Below are 20,334 nucleotides of genomic sequence, written 5' to 3'. Positions count from 1 at the left end.
AACTCTCCCCTCCACGGCCAGACTCACATGTGGATGTGGGCACACCACCTGGCCTCAAGCACTGCTGCTGATGCCCCTTACCTCCCTATCTTGTCCTCTTCTGTGCCACAATCTTATAGTCTGAAGTTCCATGCTTTATGTATGATTCTCACTAATAATTTACTTTCTGAGGAAAGCCAACGACTTTGGGAGCAAAAAGAATGCATGCAGACGAGATCCATCAAACAGATAGACACTAACTTAGACCCTGAAAACCCAGAAAGTAAACAACTTCTAATGACCTATTTCTTTTCCCAGAGCTACCCGGACATAAGGGACTAGCTTAAAAGCTAGAGAGGGGAACCCTAACTCCACAGGCAGAAATCTTGGTGCTGGCCTTTAAAGTGTACCATGGGAAAGGTAAAAAGGCTCACAAACAAATACCATATGCTGGCAAAGGCTTCCTGACCAGCCCCAGCCACTGCTACACCATCGGGCCCCTGCTACAGATGTGGTCAATAGGTCATTGGGCGAAAGCTTGCTCAAGCCCTCACAAGCCAAGGGGCCATGTCCTAAGTATAATCCAGAGGAACACTGGGCTGTCTATTGCCCTGTGTCACATAGAACAGAGGGACATCATGCCTAAATAACCCTCCAGCCTTCTAGACTTGGCTATGAACAACTGAAGAGGCCCAGGCTCCCTTGACCTGACCACTACCATCACGAACAGGGAGCCACAGGTAGCTATCATGGTGTGTGAGTAGCCCATCTCCTTCCTCTTAGACACTGGGGCCACTTACTCGGTCCTGATGGAATTCTGGGGACCCACTTCTCCTTCCATTTTCCTATTGGACAACTTTACCTTCCTCACCAGACCCCACCACTTACTTACATTCTTAGGGGTGTACCTTTTAGGCATTCCTTCTTGGTAGTTCCAACATGTCCTGTTCCCTTATTGGGAAAGAGATCTTCTAGCTAAGTTGGGAGCCTCTATTTCCTTTGCTCCCCCCATTTGCCTGAACCCAAGCTCGCCAGCAAACCCTCTGCTCCTTCTTCTAGCCAGTCAGCCTACTAACACAAACATGTTTCCTTTACCACCTTCTCAGTAGACCCCCGAGTCTGAGATGTCGAAAACCCCTCTGTTGCTAAACATTCTTCTGTTCCCATCCAATTACTAGACCATACTAGGACCCTTTTAAGGTGATTCTCGAGACACCTACACCTCTTTTTCCACATATAAGATCCGTGAAATCCCAGGTGAGAGATAGAAGTTATTAGTAAGCTCTACTGTAAAAACCAACCAGGGTCCCCAGTAAGTACTATCAACATTCAGCTGCTCTGACTCTGACATTGCCATGACCCCACACCTTTCCCCTAACCCTCTTCATGGCATGACAACCTGTTTTAAGACAACTGAGACATATCCTGTAGAATTTTGCTCCAAACCTTATCAAATCTTGTTCTACATTCCTTTAACGATAGCCACAGAAACTTACTAATCAAACTATTAATTAGTTCCTGTTACAGGATTACCAGCCACTGTCCATAGAGGAGCCTGATATGAATGTTTGCCAAGTGGACCCCAATGGTGAAAGCCAGCTGCACCCCCAATGACACCCCAAGACAGCAGGAAATAGCCAACGAGACTCTCGCCGTTCCTATTCCCCTTTCACTACTGGCCTCCCCCTCCCTTTTTTCTCCTCTTTATGGTAAGAAAAGGGGAGAATGGCAGCACTAGGACTGCTCCTGAAAAAAGTTTTCTTTCTTCCAAACCAAAGGTACTTAATTTCTACCTATAATGTAGACATGTGTGTGTTCCAGCATCTTGTCAAGTTCAGGCGCTCCTTACATCGAGAACAGAGAAGCAACCTACAGATGCCTCAGCTTTCTCTCGCAGACACAGACACTTCTACTGGACCTGTTCCTTCTGACCTAGCCTCAGATGGTTCCACAGACTCTGGACAACAAGGAAATAGCCAACTCGAAGACTGGACAAACATCCCTACCCCCACTTTTCTGGACTCTCTAGAAACGTCACCCCAAACAAGTATGAAGCAGTGAAGAGATCACAACGACCCTATTCCTGGACCACCATCGCCTCTAATTTTTCTTTTTTAATTAAACCAAAATGGGGGAATGTTGGGATTCTGTAAACCCCACCCTTCAATTACCCAGCAGTAGCCAGTTATGCTCCGCCCCTGTGACCTGACACTATAAAAGGGGCTGCTTGCCCCCTCCTCTCTCTCGGCCTCTCTTGCCTCCTGGCTCTCTTGCTCTTCCAACCCTACCCCTCCTTTTGCCCTTCTCTTCCCCCCCTCTCCTCCTCTTGCCCTTCCCTTCCCCCCTCTCTCTCCACGTGCTCATGGCCGGCCTCTACTCCTCTATTCCTCCCCCCCCTTTCTGCCTCTACTACCCTCTTGACTCTCCCATGACCTGAATAGACTCTATTCTCTACTATACCATCGTGTGGCTGGTCCCCCTCAGAGGCATCTCCCTTGCCCCCAGGCCTCGCCGCGCCTCCATGGGCCATATGCTCCCCATTCTCTTCATCCTTCCCCTGACATTGGTGCTGAAACCCAGGACATCATCTTTTCACAACATTGGTTCCCTGTGACTTTTCCTTTCATTGGTGCCCTGTCATCTTTTCCTTACAATCATCCCCTCTTCTGACCTCCAGGGGCACTAGGTACACATTACCCAGAGATACACATGAAGACAAGATACTTATGCATGCAATAAATAGATTTTCAAAAGGATTATAGGGTCCATGTCCCCACTCTTTGTGTTGTCATTGTTTGTTTGTCTGTTTTTTGAAACAGGGTATCTCTGTGTAATAGCCCTGGCTGTCCTGAAACTTGTGTTGTAGACCAGGCTAGTCTTGAACTCACAGAGACCCTCTTGCCTCTGCCTCCTGAGTGCTGGGATTAAAAGCATGCACTACTACTACCACGGTATGGCTCCATGTCACCACTCTTGGATACAGTATTTACTGGCAATTTTGTCATCTTAAGTCTTTCTTTTCCTTTTTTTTTAAGTCATGATGAGGTCTTGCTATGTAGCCTTGTCTGCCTTTGAACCCACACTAATCAGACTACCTCAGCCTCCTGAGGGTAGGGATACATGCATGAGTCACTACACCTGCTAAATAGGTAGGTTTGTGTGTTTATTGGAACAGAATTTCTAGTAGCTCAGACTAGTCTTAGCTTCCTTATAGACGATGACCTTAAACTCATTACCATGATGCCTGTACATCTCAGTGACAGGATTACAACCCTGCTCACACCAGCACTACTGCCTCATTAAATGAATCTTATACAGGTAGCAACACTATTATAAAAATTTCCATGTTTTCTTTCTTTTGGGGGAGGGTCTATTTTGCAGCCACAGCAGCAGAGGGTGGGAGGGATAGAACAAGGTCTCTACACAGCCCTGGCTTGGCTGTCCTGAAACTAACTGTTGATAAGGCTGGCCTCAAATTTACAGATTCCTGTCTGTCTGTGCACCCTGTATAATGCACATGTATACCACATGCCTGGCTCATCTATACATTTTCACCAATAATTATAGACACTTTAAAGATTTGATGATAAAGGAATAATTTAAAAATCTTTTCATTTTATGTGTAAGAGTGTTTTGCCTGGGGGCTGAAGAGATGGCTCAACAGTTAAGAGCACTGACTGCTCTTCCAGAGGTCCTGAGTTCAAATCCCAGCAACCACATGGTGGCTCACAGCCATCTGTAATGGGGTCTGATGCCCTCTTCTGGTGTGTCTAAAGATAGCTATAGTGTGCTCATATTCATAAAATAAATAAATAAATCTTAAAAAAAAAAGAACTTTCTCTACGGTCACCATCTAAAAGGAGAACTGCTAGACACATGCAGCTCGTGTAACTAAACATTTCAAGTTTAAGGAAAAAAAGTGTGTTGCCTGCATAATGTGTCTGAGCAGCACTATCTTCCAGCCCAATAATAAATATCCTTTTAAAATAATAAAGTACCTAGATGAGGTGGCACCCAGCACTCCACAATCAAAGTTAGGCAGATCTTTGTGATAAGCCAGGGTGATCAACCTAACTACCAGACCCAGCCAGAGCTACATAGTAAGTGAGACCCTGTCTAAGAGGGAAACAAAACCTTCAGCTGCAGGCTGGCAAGATGAATTACTGATGTAAGGTAACTATCCTCAAGACTGATGGACTCTGATCACCAGAACCTACCTGGTGAAAGGAGAACCGACTCCCTCACTTTGTTTTCTGATCTCCACACAAGTACCATGGCAAGTGGTATAGTTCTCCCAACACACACAAAACAAATAAAATGTAAGTTTTTTAAAATTGTGAAAACAAAAACCTCAGTCATCGCTAAGAGCTGTCTTAGTGCCATTTGAGAACATGCAAAGTCCAAGATCCTTCCAGGATCTTTGAAGAAGAGGGTTCTCCTAGCCTCCTGGTCTGCCCCTTTGTCCAGCCTAACTGGGGTGCAGGAGTCTCTTGATCAGTGATATCACACACCAACATGAACCTTTTCTCAGCCACTCTGACCACACTGATGGCCTGATCCTTGACCTCAGTGGGACTGCAGCCACAGAACCCCTGCTACCTCTAAATCAAGACACTCTCTCAGGTGTACTTGCGACTTCACACTCCCTGGCAGCAGCCACTTCAGTGTCACTGTCTCTGGGACTTCCTCATCCACTGTCCTCTCTTTCTGTTTCCACTCCCAAAGTCCCAGGTCACTGCTAGAGGGAGAACCAGGAAGACAAATATAAATCTGTGCCGTCCAGTTTCAAATTGGCCCTTGCAGCTGCTCAGCAACCCTTTATTTGTCCCCTGCATTCCCTGGCACTGTCTCCTGCAGGGCTGTTCAGATCATCCGTCTTCTTCTGAAACTATAAATTCCTGTGCTGCTCCTACTTCAAAAGACTCCATACTGGATACTCTGATCAGATTAACTGTTTCATTTGCAACAAATTAGTATTATCTGTCAGCCTTCTAGCCCTTTCTCTTACCTATTCAGTTCCCTTCCTGGAAAAGCAATGGACATTATTTCTATCATTTATTCATTCTCAGATATTTCATGACCCTATTGGTAAGAATATGAAAACAAGAGAATGTGTACTGGTTGTTATATCTGAGAAGAGAGAAAGGTATTCCAACACAGGACTCATCCTGGGCAAAGGCACAGAGGGAACCAAGATATATTTAGAAAACAGGAGTAGTGAACAGAGTAATCCCCTGAGCAATAATCCCAGCTGCTGCCTCAACTGCTGCTTCTCCTTTTCTAGCTCTGACTTCAGCCTGAATGCCTCTTGCCTGGCCTAGTCTACATACCAGCTGTGTGGAAATTGGATACTACGAGACCCCTTGAGCATCTTACCTTCCCTGGACCTCTGTTACTATTTATTGAGTTAGGACGCCAACCATCTGTTTTTGTCCTGGTAAAGAGGTCCGGGTTCCATTCTGAGTCATGCTCCAAGCCAGTGAGCAGTCTTCTATTCCTTTGTCACACAGACAATTTCTCTATATCACTGAAAGAAGGACAATGAAAATGAGACATGTTTATAAAAATGTTAATACAAGGAGGTCAAAAGGACAGATTAAACTATACAACTGACATGTAGTCAAATAAAACCCAGGCTTCAAAACTACTGGGAAACTGTCCAACTTCTTCAGTAAAAACCTTACAAGTGCACACCTCTAACCCCAGCACTCAGGATAACAAGGCAGAAAGAGAACAAGTTCAAAGCTACCCTGGGCTAGTAGTGAGTTCAAATTTAGCCTGAGTTGCATAGTAAGATTCTCAAATTAATTGCAAGAAAGTAAAAAAAGGAAGAATATGAACTTTTAGTGGCATACATGGTACATCAAACCCAGTGAAAAGCTTACGGCTGGGGAAAGCTGCCCACTACTGTTCTTTTCTAACTGGGCATGGTCCATGCCAATACCTTCTAAATCACTGTTTATGCTCATGGAATAGCAATGCTGTCAGTTCAGATCAGAGAACTTTTTGCAGTGAGCAGCAGTGACTACAGAGATTAGCCCAAGTGCTAAGAATAAGTGACTGCTGAGTGATTGGGCCATAAATGGGACATCTTGTATCGGGGAACAGGGAAGCAGACAGTAGGAAGAATGGAGAGAAGATGAAGGAATGCTGACCCCGAGACATGTCATGGCTGTTGCATTCTGTGATGACCTTTACAAGGTAGAGAGGGTCTGTCATCATATCATTATATTGTCATAGAAAGCGACAGCTTATGGACCAACCCTCCCCCCCCCCCCCCGAGATTTGTTTTTTTTTTTTTACTTTGAGACAGGGTTTTTCTGAGTAGCCCTTGCTGTCTTGGAACTCTCTCTGTAGACCAGGCTAGCCTTGAACTTACCTGCCTCTGCCTCCTGGGTGTGGAATTAAAGGTACGTGCCACCATGCTAGGCTCCTGAGGATTTATATACATTTAACAGTTAAAGAGAGCAGAGGCATGTTCTTTAGTGAGGTAGCCATTGATAGAGTGCTATTGCTCCAGAATTCTAATGGAACTTACTGGATCACATAAACTGGAAGATGAAATAGATTAGCAGAAGTAGAAGAGGTTATGAGAGTAATGGGTGGGTGTGTGTGTATGTGATTATAATCAAATACATCACGTATACATATGAAGATGTCACAACAAAACCCATTACAATATATATTATGTGTTAAATTTGAATAGTGATTCAAACCAAAAGGCTATATTTCTACATTTATGAAATGTGCAAATACCAATTTGGTACTGGGTGTATTTATTTTATGTGCTAATGACATCACCATTAGGATTTGTACTTTTATACATACATACACACACACACACACACACACACACACACACACACACACACTGAAATCTTTAAGTTTGGAATGATATACTGTCTGGAATTCTCTCCAAAATAATATAGGATGAAAGAAATAGATGAAAAGATACTTGAAATAAGATTGGCCAAAAATTGGTATTCCTTCTGAGTATGTGGTAAATGATTCTATGTGCGATTCTGCCTACTTTTGTCCATACTGTAAATTCTTCACAGACACAGAAGTTTTCAACGACATTGTGGAATTCTAAGCATCTGATGAAAGTCTCTATATTAGTCTAAAAGAGTAGAGCAAAGGAGGGGAATTAGGAAGACGGATGATCTGAACAGCCCTGCAGGAGACAGTGCCAGGGAATGCAGGGGACAAATAAAGGGTTGCTGAGCAGCTGCAAGGGCCAATTTGAAACTGGACGGCACAGATTTATATTTGTCTTCCTGGTTCTCCCTCTAGCAGTGACCTGGGACTTTGGGAGCGGAAACAGAAAGAGAGGACAGTGGATGAGGAAGTCCCAGAGACAGTGACACTGAAGTGGCTGCTGCCAGGGAGTGTGAAGTCGCAAGTACACCTGAGAGAGTGTCTTGATTTAGAGGTAGCAGGGGTTCTGTGGCTGCAGTCCCACTGAGGTCAAGGATCAGGCCATCAGTGTGGTCAGAGTGGCTGAGAAAAGGTTCATGTTGGTGTGTGATATCACTGATCAAGAGACTCCTGCACCCCAGTTAGGCTGGACAAAGGGGCAGACCAGGAGGCTAGGAGAACCCTCTTCTTCAAAGATCCTGGAAGGATCTTGGACTTTGCATGTTCTCAAATGGCACTAAGACAGCTCTTAGCGATGACTGAGGTTTTAATTAGTAGGCATGTGACCTCAAGCAACCCATGTAATCAATTTCTTTGTTGTATCTTTGTGTGTGTGTGATTGTAATTGAATGTTGGACTTTGGGCACACTCTATCTTTTCTTCTTTTTCCTTCTGTTTTTGAGAGTCTCATGTAGACCAGGTTGTCCCTTGTGCTCTCTGTCTTCTGCTCCTGATCTTTCTGCATCCAACTCCTGAGTGTTAGCTTTATAAGTGTGTGCCACCAAGGCTATTATGTAAGGAGTCTGGAAATGGAGTAGTGATAAACACATGTAATTCTAGTGCTCAGGCTAAGATTGGAGGCTCACAAGTTCAAGGACAGCCTATGCTAAATAGTGAGATCTTAGTAAGCATGAGCCATTACATAGTAAGATCTTGGATCAAAAAGGAAACAATTAGAAATTTAGCAATAAAACATAGGCTACTAATACCTCCATCAGACCTGTTCCAAGGATTAGGTAAAATAATTTGAGTAGAAGCCAGTAACGCAGTGAGCAAAAAAATGACAGCCCCTCTCATCTTGAAGCTGATACAAAACTTCAGTGAAAATGTCATCACCTCATAGAACAGTAAAACCTGCAGTCCAGATATTGAACCAATCTCTTTTCCTTCCCAGGCTTTGTTTTCCTTTGGTGTTTTGAGACATGTCACACAGTGTAGCCTTGGCTGGCCTAGAACTTGTTATGCAGACCACACTGGCCTCAAACCCAAAGAGGTATATCTGCTCTGCCTCCCTAGTACTGGAAATTAAAATTAAGGGGATGCACCATCATGCCTACCTCTCTGGGTTTTCGTATGGTTGATTTTGTTTCTTTTTTTTTTTTTTGGTGTTGTTGTTTGTTTGTTTGTTTTTTGTGTGTTTTGGGGTTTTCTTTTTTGTTTTTGGTTTTCATTTTGTTCTGTTTTGTTTTTTGAGACAGGGTTTCTCTGTGTAACAGCCATGGCTATGGTGGGTTTCAAATCCAAGGCTATCTTGGATAGCATAATAAGACCATACCTCAATAAAAATGAGAACAAAGAAATCTCTCCAAGTCCCAGAGACCTGGGATGTGAAAGGCTCCCAGGACTCAATGGGGAAACCTTAGTGGAAATGTCTAACAGTGGGGAGAGGGAACCTCCAGTAGAAAGACAATGGCCCCCAATGAAGGGACAGGGCTACCAACCCATCTTAAAAACTTTTGATCCAGAATTATTCCTGTCTAAAGAAAATGCAGGGACAAAAATGGAGCAGAGATCAAAGAAAAGGCCACCCAGTAACTGGCCCAATTTGGGATTCATCCCATGGGCAGGCAGCAAACCCTGACAATGTTACTGATATCGTGTTGTGCTTGCTGTCAGAAGCTTAGCATGGCTGTCCTCTAAGAGGCTCTACCAGCAGCTGACTGAGACAGATGCAGATACTTACAGCCAGCCAACCCTTGGGCTGAGGTCAGGGACTCCTATGGAAGAATCAGGGGAAGGGATTGAAGGAGATGAAGGGGTTTGCAACCCCATAGGAAGACAAAGTATCAACTAACCAGGATCCCTGGGAACTCCCAGAGACTAAGCCACCAACCAAAGAGTCTATGGCTCTGGCACATATGTAGCAGAGGACTGCCTTGTCTGGCCTCAGTGGGAGAGAATGTCTAATCATGCAGAAACTTGAGGTTCCATGAAAGGGGGATGTTGGGGAGGTTATGTGGGGGGTGAGCACCCTCTCAGAGGCAAAGGGGAGGGTAGATGGGGTAGAGAACTCTGGGAGGGGTGACTGGAAAAGGGAGGCAACATTTGGAATGTAAATAAATAAAATAATTTTATAAAAAAAGGAAAAAAATCTCAGTGAATAGACTAGTAAAAGTAATAGGAAATATTTTACATGATGCTTATTAGATTTGTCACAAAGAAAGATATAGGCCAGAGATAAAAGGGTGAGTGATTGCTCTTCATGTTACGTTTGAGGTCATAGGCAAAACTGCATGTCTGGAAGAGTCATCACATAAGAGAAATGCTAGGATTAAATGGCCAGGTTAAAAGGAGAAGCTGAACCAGAACGGCCAGAGTGGTAGGACAACAATGAAGAATGGGCCTGGGAAGCCTGTGCATGAAAGGTGCTTCAAGGAAGAAAGCATCTTCAATGTCACAGTCTGCTTCTTAGGAAGATGAAGACGAAATATGTCTATTGGTTTTAGTGATTTGGTGGTCAACTATGAACCTATCACAAACTGAGTTTTGCACGGCTGGAAAGTTGGCTTAGTGGTTAAGAGCACTGGCTGCTCTTGCAGAGGTCCTGAGCTCAATTCCCAGCAACCACATGGTGGCTCACAACCATCTGTAATGGGATCTGATGCCTTCTTCTGGTGTGTCTGAAGACAGCTACAATGTATTTATATGTAAAAAATAAATAAATCTTAAAAAATCCTTGCTAGCACTTGGGAGGTGGAGGCAGGATGATCAGACATTTAAGGTTTACCTTGACTCAGCTACATAGCAAGTTTGAGCTACATGAGTCAAACAAAAAAGAACAAAACAAGATATAAAGACAGGAAAGATGTATATGGGTGGGGTTGTGGGTAATTCAAGACTCAGGATGTAGCTCCTTGGTAGCCACACTTAAATGTAGCACCACAAAAGAAAACAAACATGGAAAAAGTACTGTTGCTGAGAGAGAGAGAGAGACAGAGAGAGAGAGAGAGAGAGAGAGAGAGAGAGAGAGAGAGAGAGAGAGAGAGAAAGGGAGGGAGGCTCACATCTGTAATGAGATCTGTTGCCCTCTTATGATGTGTCAGAAGACAGCTACAGTGTACTCACATATTAAAAAAAAATCTTAAACAAAGAAAAGCAAACCTCTGAAAACAGAGGCCAAAACAAAATTTCAAAGACCTTATTCATAAAACAAGTGTAAAAGGAGGTAAGGGAGAGGATCTGTGCTACTGTGAGCAAATGTTGATCTGAGAGTAGGACAGAAGGCTTGAGATGACTCACAAAAAGCACTTAGCATAAGGCCCAGCATGTTAGTTTGTATGAACCAGAAATGTTACTTATGGATAGCATTATTGTCAGGAGATAGAAAACAGGAGATGGGCCTAGTTGGAGCAAGTAGGTGACAGGGTCATAGCCCTCAATGGCATACTTGCTGAAGGTCCCTTATTATCTCTCTGCCACATGGAGAAGCAACAGAATAACCATGGATGGGAACTAGAAGCAATAAAACATTTTCTTTTTACACAATAAAGAAATAAATAAAGCTGGGGACGTGGGTGAGATTTGTGTTCTTTGAGTTTTGATTGTCAGTACCTACATAAAAGGCATTACAAGCTGGGAGAGGTAACAGCACATCCCTTTAATTCCAGCACTCAGGAGGCTGAGGCAGGAGGATTTCCATGGCTTAATCTACTTTATAAGTTCCAGGACATCCAAGGTGACATAGTTAAGACCTTGCTTCAAAAGGATAAATAATAAAATAAAAGCCACCCCAGCATTGAGAAGGCAGAGGTGGGTGCTTTTTGAAGAGGGGAGGGGGGGTCACTGAAGCTAAAGCTCCTTGGGCCAGTCAAACTGGCCAAATAATAATGAATTATACATTCAATGAGGTAGCCCTTAAAAAATTAAGGTGAGGAAGATACTTGATGTTGACCTGTGGCCTCCACACACATGCACATACAACATGCATATGCATGTACACATGTATACATGTACATACACACATAGTAGCTGTGTGGTTACTATTTTTACTATGCATATCATACAATTGGAAATTTCTTAGACTTTATGCTTCGGCTTTATAAAATGAACTAGGACCATACTTCATCAACACTAAATATTTGACATTTTATATATAAACTTTATATATGATAATTACCTGGAGTTTTTAAATCCTCACCTCTTTTCTCTTCAGGATTTCAAGACAGTTGTTATCCTGATTTTGAGAAGATAGAAAAATGTTAAGATTAATGTATAGTCTATATCTTTCTATAGTCATTTTATTTCAAACTTTGAAAGTCTCCCTATGAAACCAATACTAGCCTTGAATGTATTATATAGCCCACAGTGGTCTGAAAGTTGCCATGTTGTGCAGCTTGGTCAGGAACACATGATTTTCCTGCCACAACATCCCAAGTACTAAGATTATAGGTATGTACTACCACACTTGGTTTCTGGGGTTGCAGGGAATTGTTGTTTTGATTTTTTTTAGATAGTGTCTCACTATATAGTCTCTCAGTGACCTGAAATCGCTCTGTATACCAGGCTGCCCTTGAACTCACAGAGCTCTGCCTACCTCTGCCTCTGTGTACTAGGATTAAGAGTACACACCATCACATCCAGCCCATACCTGACTGTTTTACCTCTTTGTTTTGAGACAGGCTCTTGCTATCTAGCCTGTACTAATATGGAACTCATAGTGATTCTCTTACATTGGCCTCATGTGTTAAGACTAAAGAGAGGCATGCACTACCATGCCTGGCTGCACCTCTAACTTTTAAAAATAGTATCCAATTTATGTCAATTCACCCCTACAAAGATAAGTTGAAGAGTACATTTTGGGCAGGAAGGAGTGAGACGGCACAGAGGGTAAAGGCACTAGCTCCCAAGTCTGAGTTCAATGTCTGGAATGTACATGGTAGAAGGGAACACTGACTGTCATAAGGTGACATCTACATAATTACATACATACCACCCCATGCATGTGTACACAAAATAAATGAAAATATAATAAAATTAAATTAAAATCTAATAAAATAATAAAATAAAAATAAACTTTTTAGCTTTTTTGAGACAGGGTCTCACTACGTAGCTCTGGTTGGCTTAGAACATGCTATGTACACCAGTCTGGCCTTCAACTAGAGATCTACCTGCCTCTGCCTGGTAAGTGCTAGGATTAAAGTCATATGGCACCACACCCATCTTTTAAAAAGAGAATATAATAAAGAAATACTTAGGGCTGGAGAGATAGCTCAGCAGTTAAGGGTACTGCTCTTCCAGAGGTCCTGAGTTCAATTCCCAGCAACCACATGGTAGCTCACAATCATCTATAATGGGACCTGATGCCTTTTTCTGATGTGTCTGAAAATTTTATATATATATATATGCATATATATATATACATATATATACATACATATATATGTATATATACATATATGTATTAAATCTTAAAAAATATTTAAAAAGCAGCCAGGAGTTGGTGGCACACACCTTTAATCCCAACACTTAGGAGAAAGAGACAGGTGAATCTCTGTGAGTTTGAGGCCAGTATGATCTACAGAGTGAGTTCCATGACAGCCAAAGTTACATAGAGAAACTTTGACTTGGAAAACCAAAACTAACTAACTAGAGTAAACCATCTGGGCTGAATATAGTGGCACACAGCTTTTGAATCCCAGCACTCAGGAGGCAGTGGATCTCTTTGAGTTAGGTCAGCCTGGCCTACATTTTCCATTTCACTTTTGGTCTAGGTGGGGTTACATAGTGAAACCCCCTGTCCCACAGAAGAGGAGATGGGGAAGGAAGGAAGGAAAAAGGGAGGAGGAAGAAAGAGTGCTCTCAAGGATTTAGTTCAAAGGAGAAACTTTATTTACCCTAGAATCGACAGAATGGGAGCAATGAAAATTGACGTGTATCCTACAAACCCAGGAAGACCCTCTACCTCGGATCAAACTTTTTGTGGGTGGTACTCACACCCTTAGAGATATCACCCTGCTCTCCTCTAAATTTCCCTGAGCCTCCAAATCCTCATGCGTGTTACTGCCCACACTTCATCATACCCCAAATTCCCAATCATATCCTAGCTTCCTTCAACAGAAATGAAAAGATACCAGCTAAAGAGCTTGATGCAGGTGTGCTGGCAGGAGCATCTCCACAAGTTCAAGGCTCACCTGCTCTACATAGTGAGTTCCAGGCTAGTCAGGATTACATGAGATCCTGGAGAAAGGAAGAAAGGGAGGAGAGAGAGAGGAGAGAAAGTAGGGTGGGAAAAAGATGGATCTGGGAGAAAGAAAAAACTTAAGATTCCCTAAGGTTTCCTTGCTGGGTATTTCTTGTAAATTTACTATTACTATTTGTATGTGTGTTATACTGTGTCTGTATGTGTGTATCTACATGCATGCACACACAAAGGCACTCGTACAATAGCACATGTGGGTAGATCCAAGGACAACTTTCAGGATTTGGTTCTCTATCATAGGTTCCTGGGAATGCCACCTGTCTGATGTAGAAACTGCCTTTCCTACCTTGAGCCATCTTTCTAGTCCTGTTTCTTGGAATTTGATTTTCTCAAATTATTGATCATTCTTTGGAGGAATACTTAAATCACAAATCTATATTTTCATCTGGGTATGGTGGCTCACCCCAATATTCAAAAGCCTAGGTACAAAGATTATTCCAAGTTTGAGGCCAACCTGAGCTATATATAATAAGTTCCAGGTCATCCTGGGCAACAGTGTAAGAGTCTCAAACACAAAAAAAAAAAAAAAAAAAAAAAAACCAATAAAACAAAAATGAAAGTCTCTACAGTCATTGTTTGTCCTTTAATACCAGTAGGAGGGAAGGAGGTCCATCCAGGAACCTCCTGCCTGTACCAAGCTTGGAAGATGCTCAATCCTTTATATAAAAAGGCATAGAATTTGCATGTGACCAACATATATTCTTCTATAACTATTCAGCTCTAGATTACAGTATTAAGTAAATGCTTTGTAAATGATTTCTACCCTATTATTTAAGAAACACAAGAAAATCTATAACCATTCAGAACAAATTTTTCTTTCTATTTTCAACTCGCAATCATTGAATCCATGTAAGCAGAATCTGCAGATACAGTAAGCTAACCATTTACTTATTTTTGAGGGCTTTTTTGGTAACTTTTTCCAGTGCTCAATTGTGTGTGTGTGTGTGTGTGTGTTTTAAGATTTAAAAAAAAAAAAACATGTGTCTGTGTGTAGGTATGTGCATGTGAATGCACATGTCCACAGAGACCACAGGAGTTAGACGTTCTGGGAACTGGTGTTAAGATGGCTGTGAGACACCTGATGTGGGCACTAGGAATCAAACTCAGCTCCTTTGCAAACACAGCATATACTGAGCCCCCATACTGTTTTTTTTTTTTTTTTTTAAAGTTCTCTTTTAGTTAGGGTTTTATAGCTTAGGGATAGAATGCCTGTACATCAGACATTTAAGTATCCCCAGCAACACAAAACAACAAACAAACAAAAGTACCCCTTACTATCTGGGTCTGAGCATGGGGACTAGCATCTGTAATTTCAGCAGTGAGGAGGCTAAGGCAAGAAGATACTAAGTTTGAGGCAACCCAAGATCATACTTTTAGGACTTTCTTCTTTTAGTCTAGCCACACCCCACTAACTTTTTAACCTTCTTCTTTACACATACACTCTGATATGTAGTGGGGTACACAATAGTAGAAGCACTATGGTCACCAAGAATCTCATTTTGTCACCCAGGCTGGTCCGGCCTGTCTATGTGACATAGGCTGATCTTGTACTTAAAATCCTCCTGCTTCAGCTTCCTGACTGCTAAAATGATAGGAACAAGCCAAGACAGCTAGCTTGAATGTCTTTGTTTGAGATCAATCCAGGATGGCCTGGAATTCACTATGTAGTCATATTCACGGCGATCTTTCCACCTCAATGCTGGGATTACGCGTATGTAAGCCACTAGACCCAATCTAGAATGTCATTTCGTTTTCTCTTTCTGTTCCTTTTATTCAAAGGGAGGGTTGTAAGGCAAGGTTTCGTGTAGCCCAGGCTGGCTTCTAATTCACTATGTAGGTGAGGATAACCTAGAACTCCTGACCATCTTCACCTCCTAAGTGATAGGTTACAAGCATGTACCATGCCCAGCTCAGGTCTTTCTCTGGGGAGAGTGAACAAGCCCCTGTTTCTCAGCTATCTATAAACCATGCATGTAACATGGAACTGGACACAGGGGAAATGCTCAGTGAGTGCCTGGTGGATGTGAGAACATGCATGTGCTTGCTGTCAGACACACAGCCAAGAGAGGATGGGGCAGGGCTGAATCCACTCTTCTATGATGAGGAGAGATATGAGACTTAGGTGAGACTTCAGAATATAAGGTTTATTAGGGGCAGCAGCACAGTTTGAACATTTTGTTCTCTCCTCCTTCAGCCTCCTGCTGCTCAGTGACACCATATGATCAACCATATCCTGGTCTCTGAGGTTCTAAGGCAGTCACTGAGGGCCTACCTGGAAACTCAACTATCTGCTGTTACTACTATTCCCCCATAGCTTCTTCCTCCTCTTCATCTTCCTCCTCTGTCCAGCTCAGGTCATCATCTGAATCCTCAGATTCTTCCTCATCCATCTCTAGTAAAACCCCTGCCCTAGCCTTCTCAGCTAGTGAATCAGGGTGCTCCAGCTGGGCCCAGGATCCTGGGTCAGCCTTGACCAGGGAGATTTCAACCCGTGATGGCATCAAAGAGACAGAGCTCTGCTCCACGTTAATGACCTGAGGAGGAGAGGAAAAGACAGAAAGAATAAAGAAATCATAGGCTTGGGATCAGAGTGGGCATGAATAAGAACAGAAAAAGGAAGAGGAAGACAGAGGAAGGTAATGGGGAAGGGCAGATGGAAGGAAGAAAGGAAGGAAGGAAGGAAGGAAGGAAGGAAGGAAGGAAGGGAGGAAGGAAGGAAGGGAGGGAGGGAAACCCAAAGCAGTTAAAGAGAAATCCTATCTTTCAGCATCCCCTCTCTCAACTCAGCCTTGCCCTCCTTTTAGTCCATCTCCCTTGCCTCTGCCCACTTCTCTTCACTTACCCCCCAGAGCTTCATCTGTGCTTGGAACACACGGTTACCATCAAAGACAATGTGGACATGAAGCTGAGAGAAAAGAATTATAAGGATAGTAGCAATTCCGGAAGGTCAGAGGCAAGATCCACAGACAAGCCAGACAACCCTGAAGTAATAACTTTCCATTCCTCTCTGGGGACTGTGGAACCTCAAGAGTGACAGCAGTCAGCATTTCTCCCTGTAAGACTGCACTGCCACCAGAGTTCACTAGGCTCCCATCCTGCTGCAGACTGTTCCTCACCTCAGTTTGACTGGCCTTCACCCAGTTGAATGCAGGAAGTGGAATCTGGCCATAGACTGTCAGCACTACCAAGGAATCTGTCTGGTGCCAATCATGGCGGCAAGATGCTGGCAGCTAAGGAGAAATGAAATAAGGATGGTAAAAGTCAACTCAACACAAGAGGTGTCTCACCGGGGTACAAAGATACCTAAAAACCCAGAAAAATCAACTATTTTATATGGCCTAGACTCTGGGCTATGGAGGGATAAAAAGCAGAATCTTACTTGATTTGTATCTAAGAAGTTAGGGAAGTCAGCCATGAGATACTGGGAAGAGAGCTATAACTGGGTCCTAACCAAGTGTTTAGGAAAAGTGGGGCTTACCTGCTTTGCCCAATCATGTCTACCAACTCTACATCCTGGCTGTGCCAGGAACGCCCCAAAATCCAGAGTCTGGATACCACAACAGCTCCAAGACTTCATTCTGAGGGAGGAATGTAATTTATTTGAATCCTACTCCCAAGTCCTAACTCTCATCCATATTTGGAGAAGCCTGTCCAGTCCCTTCTCTTACCCCTCATGAAACCGAGGTGCACCTGGGTGATAGGTACATGGAGTAGCATCACTCTCAGGACCTTGGTAAACCTAAACAAGGCCAAAGGAAAATCAGGTTATTCAAATTCCTGCCTATACCCAGGCATCCCTTAAAATATCTTAGCCACATGCTTGAGCCCCCCAAAACTCTCACTCACAGCATCACATCCTGGGTTTTGGCAGCTGGAACCAGTCCAGATCAGACTATGGTCAAGTCCTGAACAAAGGAAACAGTCAGGAACCTATTTCCCTCACCCTACTGGCATTTACATAAAATTGCACTGTTTGAGACCTGTCCTATGAAAGACCTACCTACCTGCTCCAGGTTCCTGGTCTAGTTCTTTCTGTTCCAACACCACTCCCAGGGCTTGAGATATAAGAAGTGGCAGCAGTTTGGGAGGCATCTCAGATCTAGAGGTTATAAGCAGGCATTTAGTTCTGAATCGTTCCTCAGAATCACCAGCTCTAGCACTCTTACCCATGAGAGTAAAGTCAAGTCAGTTTGGTTAAAGTGAGCAGGGTCAGAGAAGTCAGGTAGCAACTCCATTGGTAATTTTCATCTCTGTGGACATTCACATTCTAGAACTCTGGGAAAGTGCCCACCGCTTCCTTTCTGGCTGGTTGCTTCCAATCTTCTGAATTTCTCTGCAGAACTGCATCACTTTCTCTTCCCTTGTGAACCTAATGACTTTGCTTGTATTGTTCTCTGGAGCCCCCTGCCTTGCTAATATTACTTCCTTTCTGTGATGTAAGATGTAGCTTTTTATGTTTTTGTTTTGAGACAGGGTTTCTGTTTAACCCTGGCTGTTCTGGAACTCACTCTGGAGACCAGGGTGGCCTGAAACTCAAAGATCTACTTGTCTCTTCCTCCTGAGTGCTGAGGTTAAAGGTGTACTCTACCATGCCCTGCAAAGTGTTTTTTTAAGGGGTGGAGAAATAGCTCAGCCAGGGTCGGAAGACCTGGAGCACCTATATCAGGTAGCTCACAACCACCTGTAACCACATACACATACATAGAAATAAAAATGCAAAAAGAAAGTCAAAAATAAAAACAACAGGTGAGATCTCAGTGAGTTCCTGGCCAGTTGGGGCTACTGTCTCAAAAAGAAATTCAAATAGAATGTTGAGCTTTTGATATTTTATTTTTAGCATAGGGACATGCATACTACAGCACATGTGTAGAGGTCAAAGGACAACTTTGTAGAGTGAGTTCTCTCTTTCAGTCTTAATGTTTCACAGATCAAACTCACCTCGACAGGATGTAGGAATCACCTTTTTTTCTGTTGAGCTATATATACTACTGGCTGTTTTGTTGCTTTGAGACAGGCTATCACTTGGTAACCATAACTGACCTGAAACTCACTATATAGAATGGAGTAGCCTCAGACAAGTGGTGATCCTGCTGCCTCTGCCTCCTAAGTGTTGGAATGTAGACAGGTACAAACCAGTATTTTATTTTCTGTAGCACAGGCCAGCCCAATATCCACAACAATCTCGCTGATTCAGAATTCTTGAGCACTAGGATTACAAGAATGAGCCAACAAAACAGAACTGGAAGATTTAAGGTTCTTCCACAAACTAAGAGAGCAATACAGGCATATTGGTGGTGGTGTGATCAAGGTGCAGCGATACACATGAAAATGTAATGAAGCCCACTATTTTCTATACTACATAATGATCATTAAAAACTGAAAATACACAACAAAAATATCACTTCATTCTCAAGTGTGGTGGTGCCCACCTGTGATCTCAGCATTCAGGAAGTTAAGGCAAGAGGATCGAGTTCAAGACTGAGCGGACAAAACCAAAACACTGCTATATACTAAGCACGTTTCTGAGGGGCTCTCTAGTCCCTAGAATAAAGCTATCCCATCTTCCATACAGTCTTATAGCAAAGAACTTTTGATACAAATTTCCCCCATGACAAAAGATGCATTATCCAAATCAACACATGACCCTCCTCACATCCCTAGCCCCTAGTTTCCAAACCCCAGTGACTCATCGTTTCCTAGGAAGCTTGGATGTATGTAGACAAAAGCCCCCAGGTCTCTTTACTTAGGTCTTTCTCGGAGCAAGGTCTCTGCTGACTTTGGAATTGTATTCAGAGGTTTTTGCTCCTGAAGTGAACTTGTGGCAGGGCCCTCAGGCTGAGGAGGGACCTCTGGAAGCTTCTCAGCACAGTGTGGTCCCACAGTACAGCCCTAGTACAGATAAGGAGATAAGGGTTAGAAGTAGAATTCTTCTGGAGGGAGCTGAATCCAAGGAAGTAAAGGGTTTACCTTGATGTTTAAGAACTCAGAGAAATCTACAGTTCGTTTTCGGCAGCAGGACCAACCCTGATAACAAGAGACCCAGATCAGCTTATTTTCTGGGTGTTTTTTTGGGGAAAATTCGCGTGCTAAGCCCCCATGCCTTATTCCTCACCTTAAGTGCATCATGAAAAATTGGGACCCCAGGGTGATAGCAACAGGAATCTGTAGATACCAGAAGAAAGATCAAGGCTGAAAAGTAACCATGCCAAATACCATCCTTCACGTTTTCTCCAGGTTCATTCTAATGGCATTTCATGGGATGAGGAAAGTAAACCAGCAATCAAAATTGTCCAGATCCAATCCAATTATGTCCAATTTTTGTTCTCCCTATCCCCAATGGCCAGCCACATACACAGCTAACCCCTAACACCTACCCAGAGCCCCTGAGGTAAATAATTTACTCACCAGGGAGATTGGTATTGGGGTCAAAGTGTTGCCCACAGCCTTTGTTATAGCAGAGCAGAGCCATGGAGGCACTCAGTGATGAGCTTACTCAAAGGGTATTTCAAGGAGTCTGGCTGCAGAGTGGGGAACACCTCTTAGTCTGGAGGCTTTTAGCTGCTTAGAAGGGCCAGCTGTTTCTATCTTTAGTCCAGGAGGCGTCCACCTCCAAACATGGGCAAGGGAACTTGAGTTGGTCTTCCCAGCCAATAGGAAAGTGTTTCAGAGCTCAGGCTCAGGAAAAAAGGATCAGGAAGAAGAGCTCTTGGAACTTGGGTGAGGTCAGTTAACTACAGCAG

The 20,334-nt window shown here is 43.2% G+C and overlaps 1 protein-coding gene across 1 annotated transcript; it reads right to left on the bottom strand.

The window, feature by feature from the left end:
- Positions 1-15,717: 15,717 nt before the first annotated feature.
- On the bottom strand, positions 15,718-20,134 carry ITGB1BP2 (integrin subunit beta 1 binding protein 2). The gene is made up of 11 exons (XM_080910637.1): positions 20,000-20,134; positions 19,707-19,756; positions 19,562-19,618; positions 19,338-19,483; positions 17,599-17,693; positions 17,441-17,499; positions 17,263-17,333; positions 17,073-17,172; positions 16,711-16,824; positions 16,437-16,499; positions 15,718-16,128 (listed from the first exon to the last, which is right to left on the bottom strand). Exons 1-11 carry the CDS (start codon positions 20,061-20,063, stop codon positions 15,895-15,897), a joined length of 1,053 nt encoding a protein of 350 aa, XP_080766763.1. The 5' UTR covers positions 20,064-20,134; the 3' UTR covers positions 15,718-15,894.
- Between the last annotated feature and the right edge of the window lie 200 nt (positions 20,135-20,334).

This window comes from Micromys minutus (genome assembly GCF_963924665.1).
Source record: "Micromys minutus genome assembly, chromosome: X".
NCBI lineage: Eukaryota > Metazoa > Chordata > Mammalia > Rodentia > Muridae > Micromys > Micromys minutus.
The sequence above is the reverse complement of the archived record's forward strand: the minus strand, read 5'-3'. Positions and strand labels throughout refer to the sequence as shown.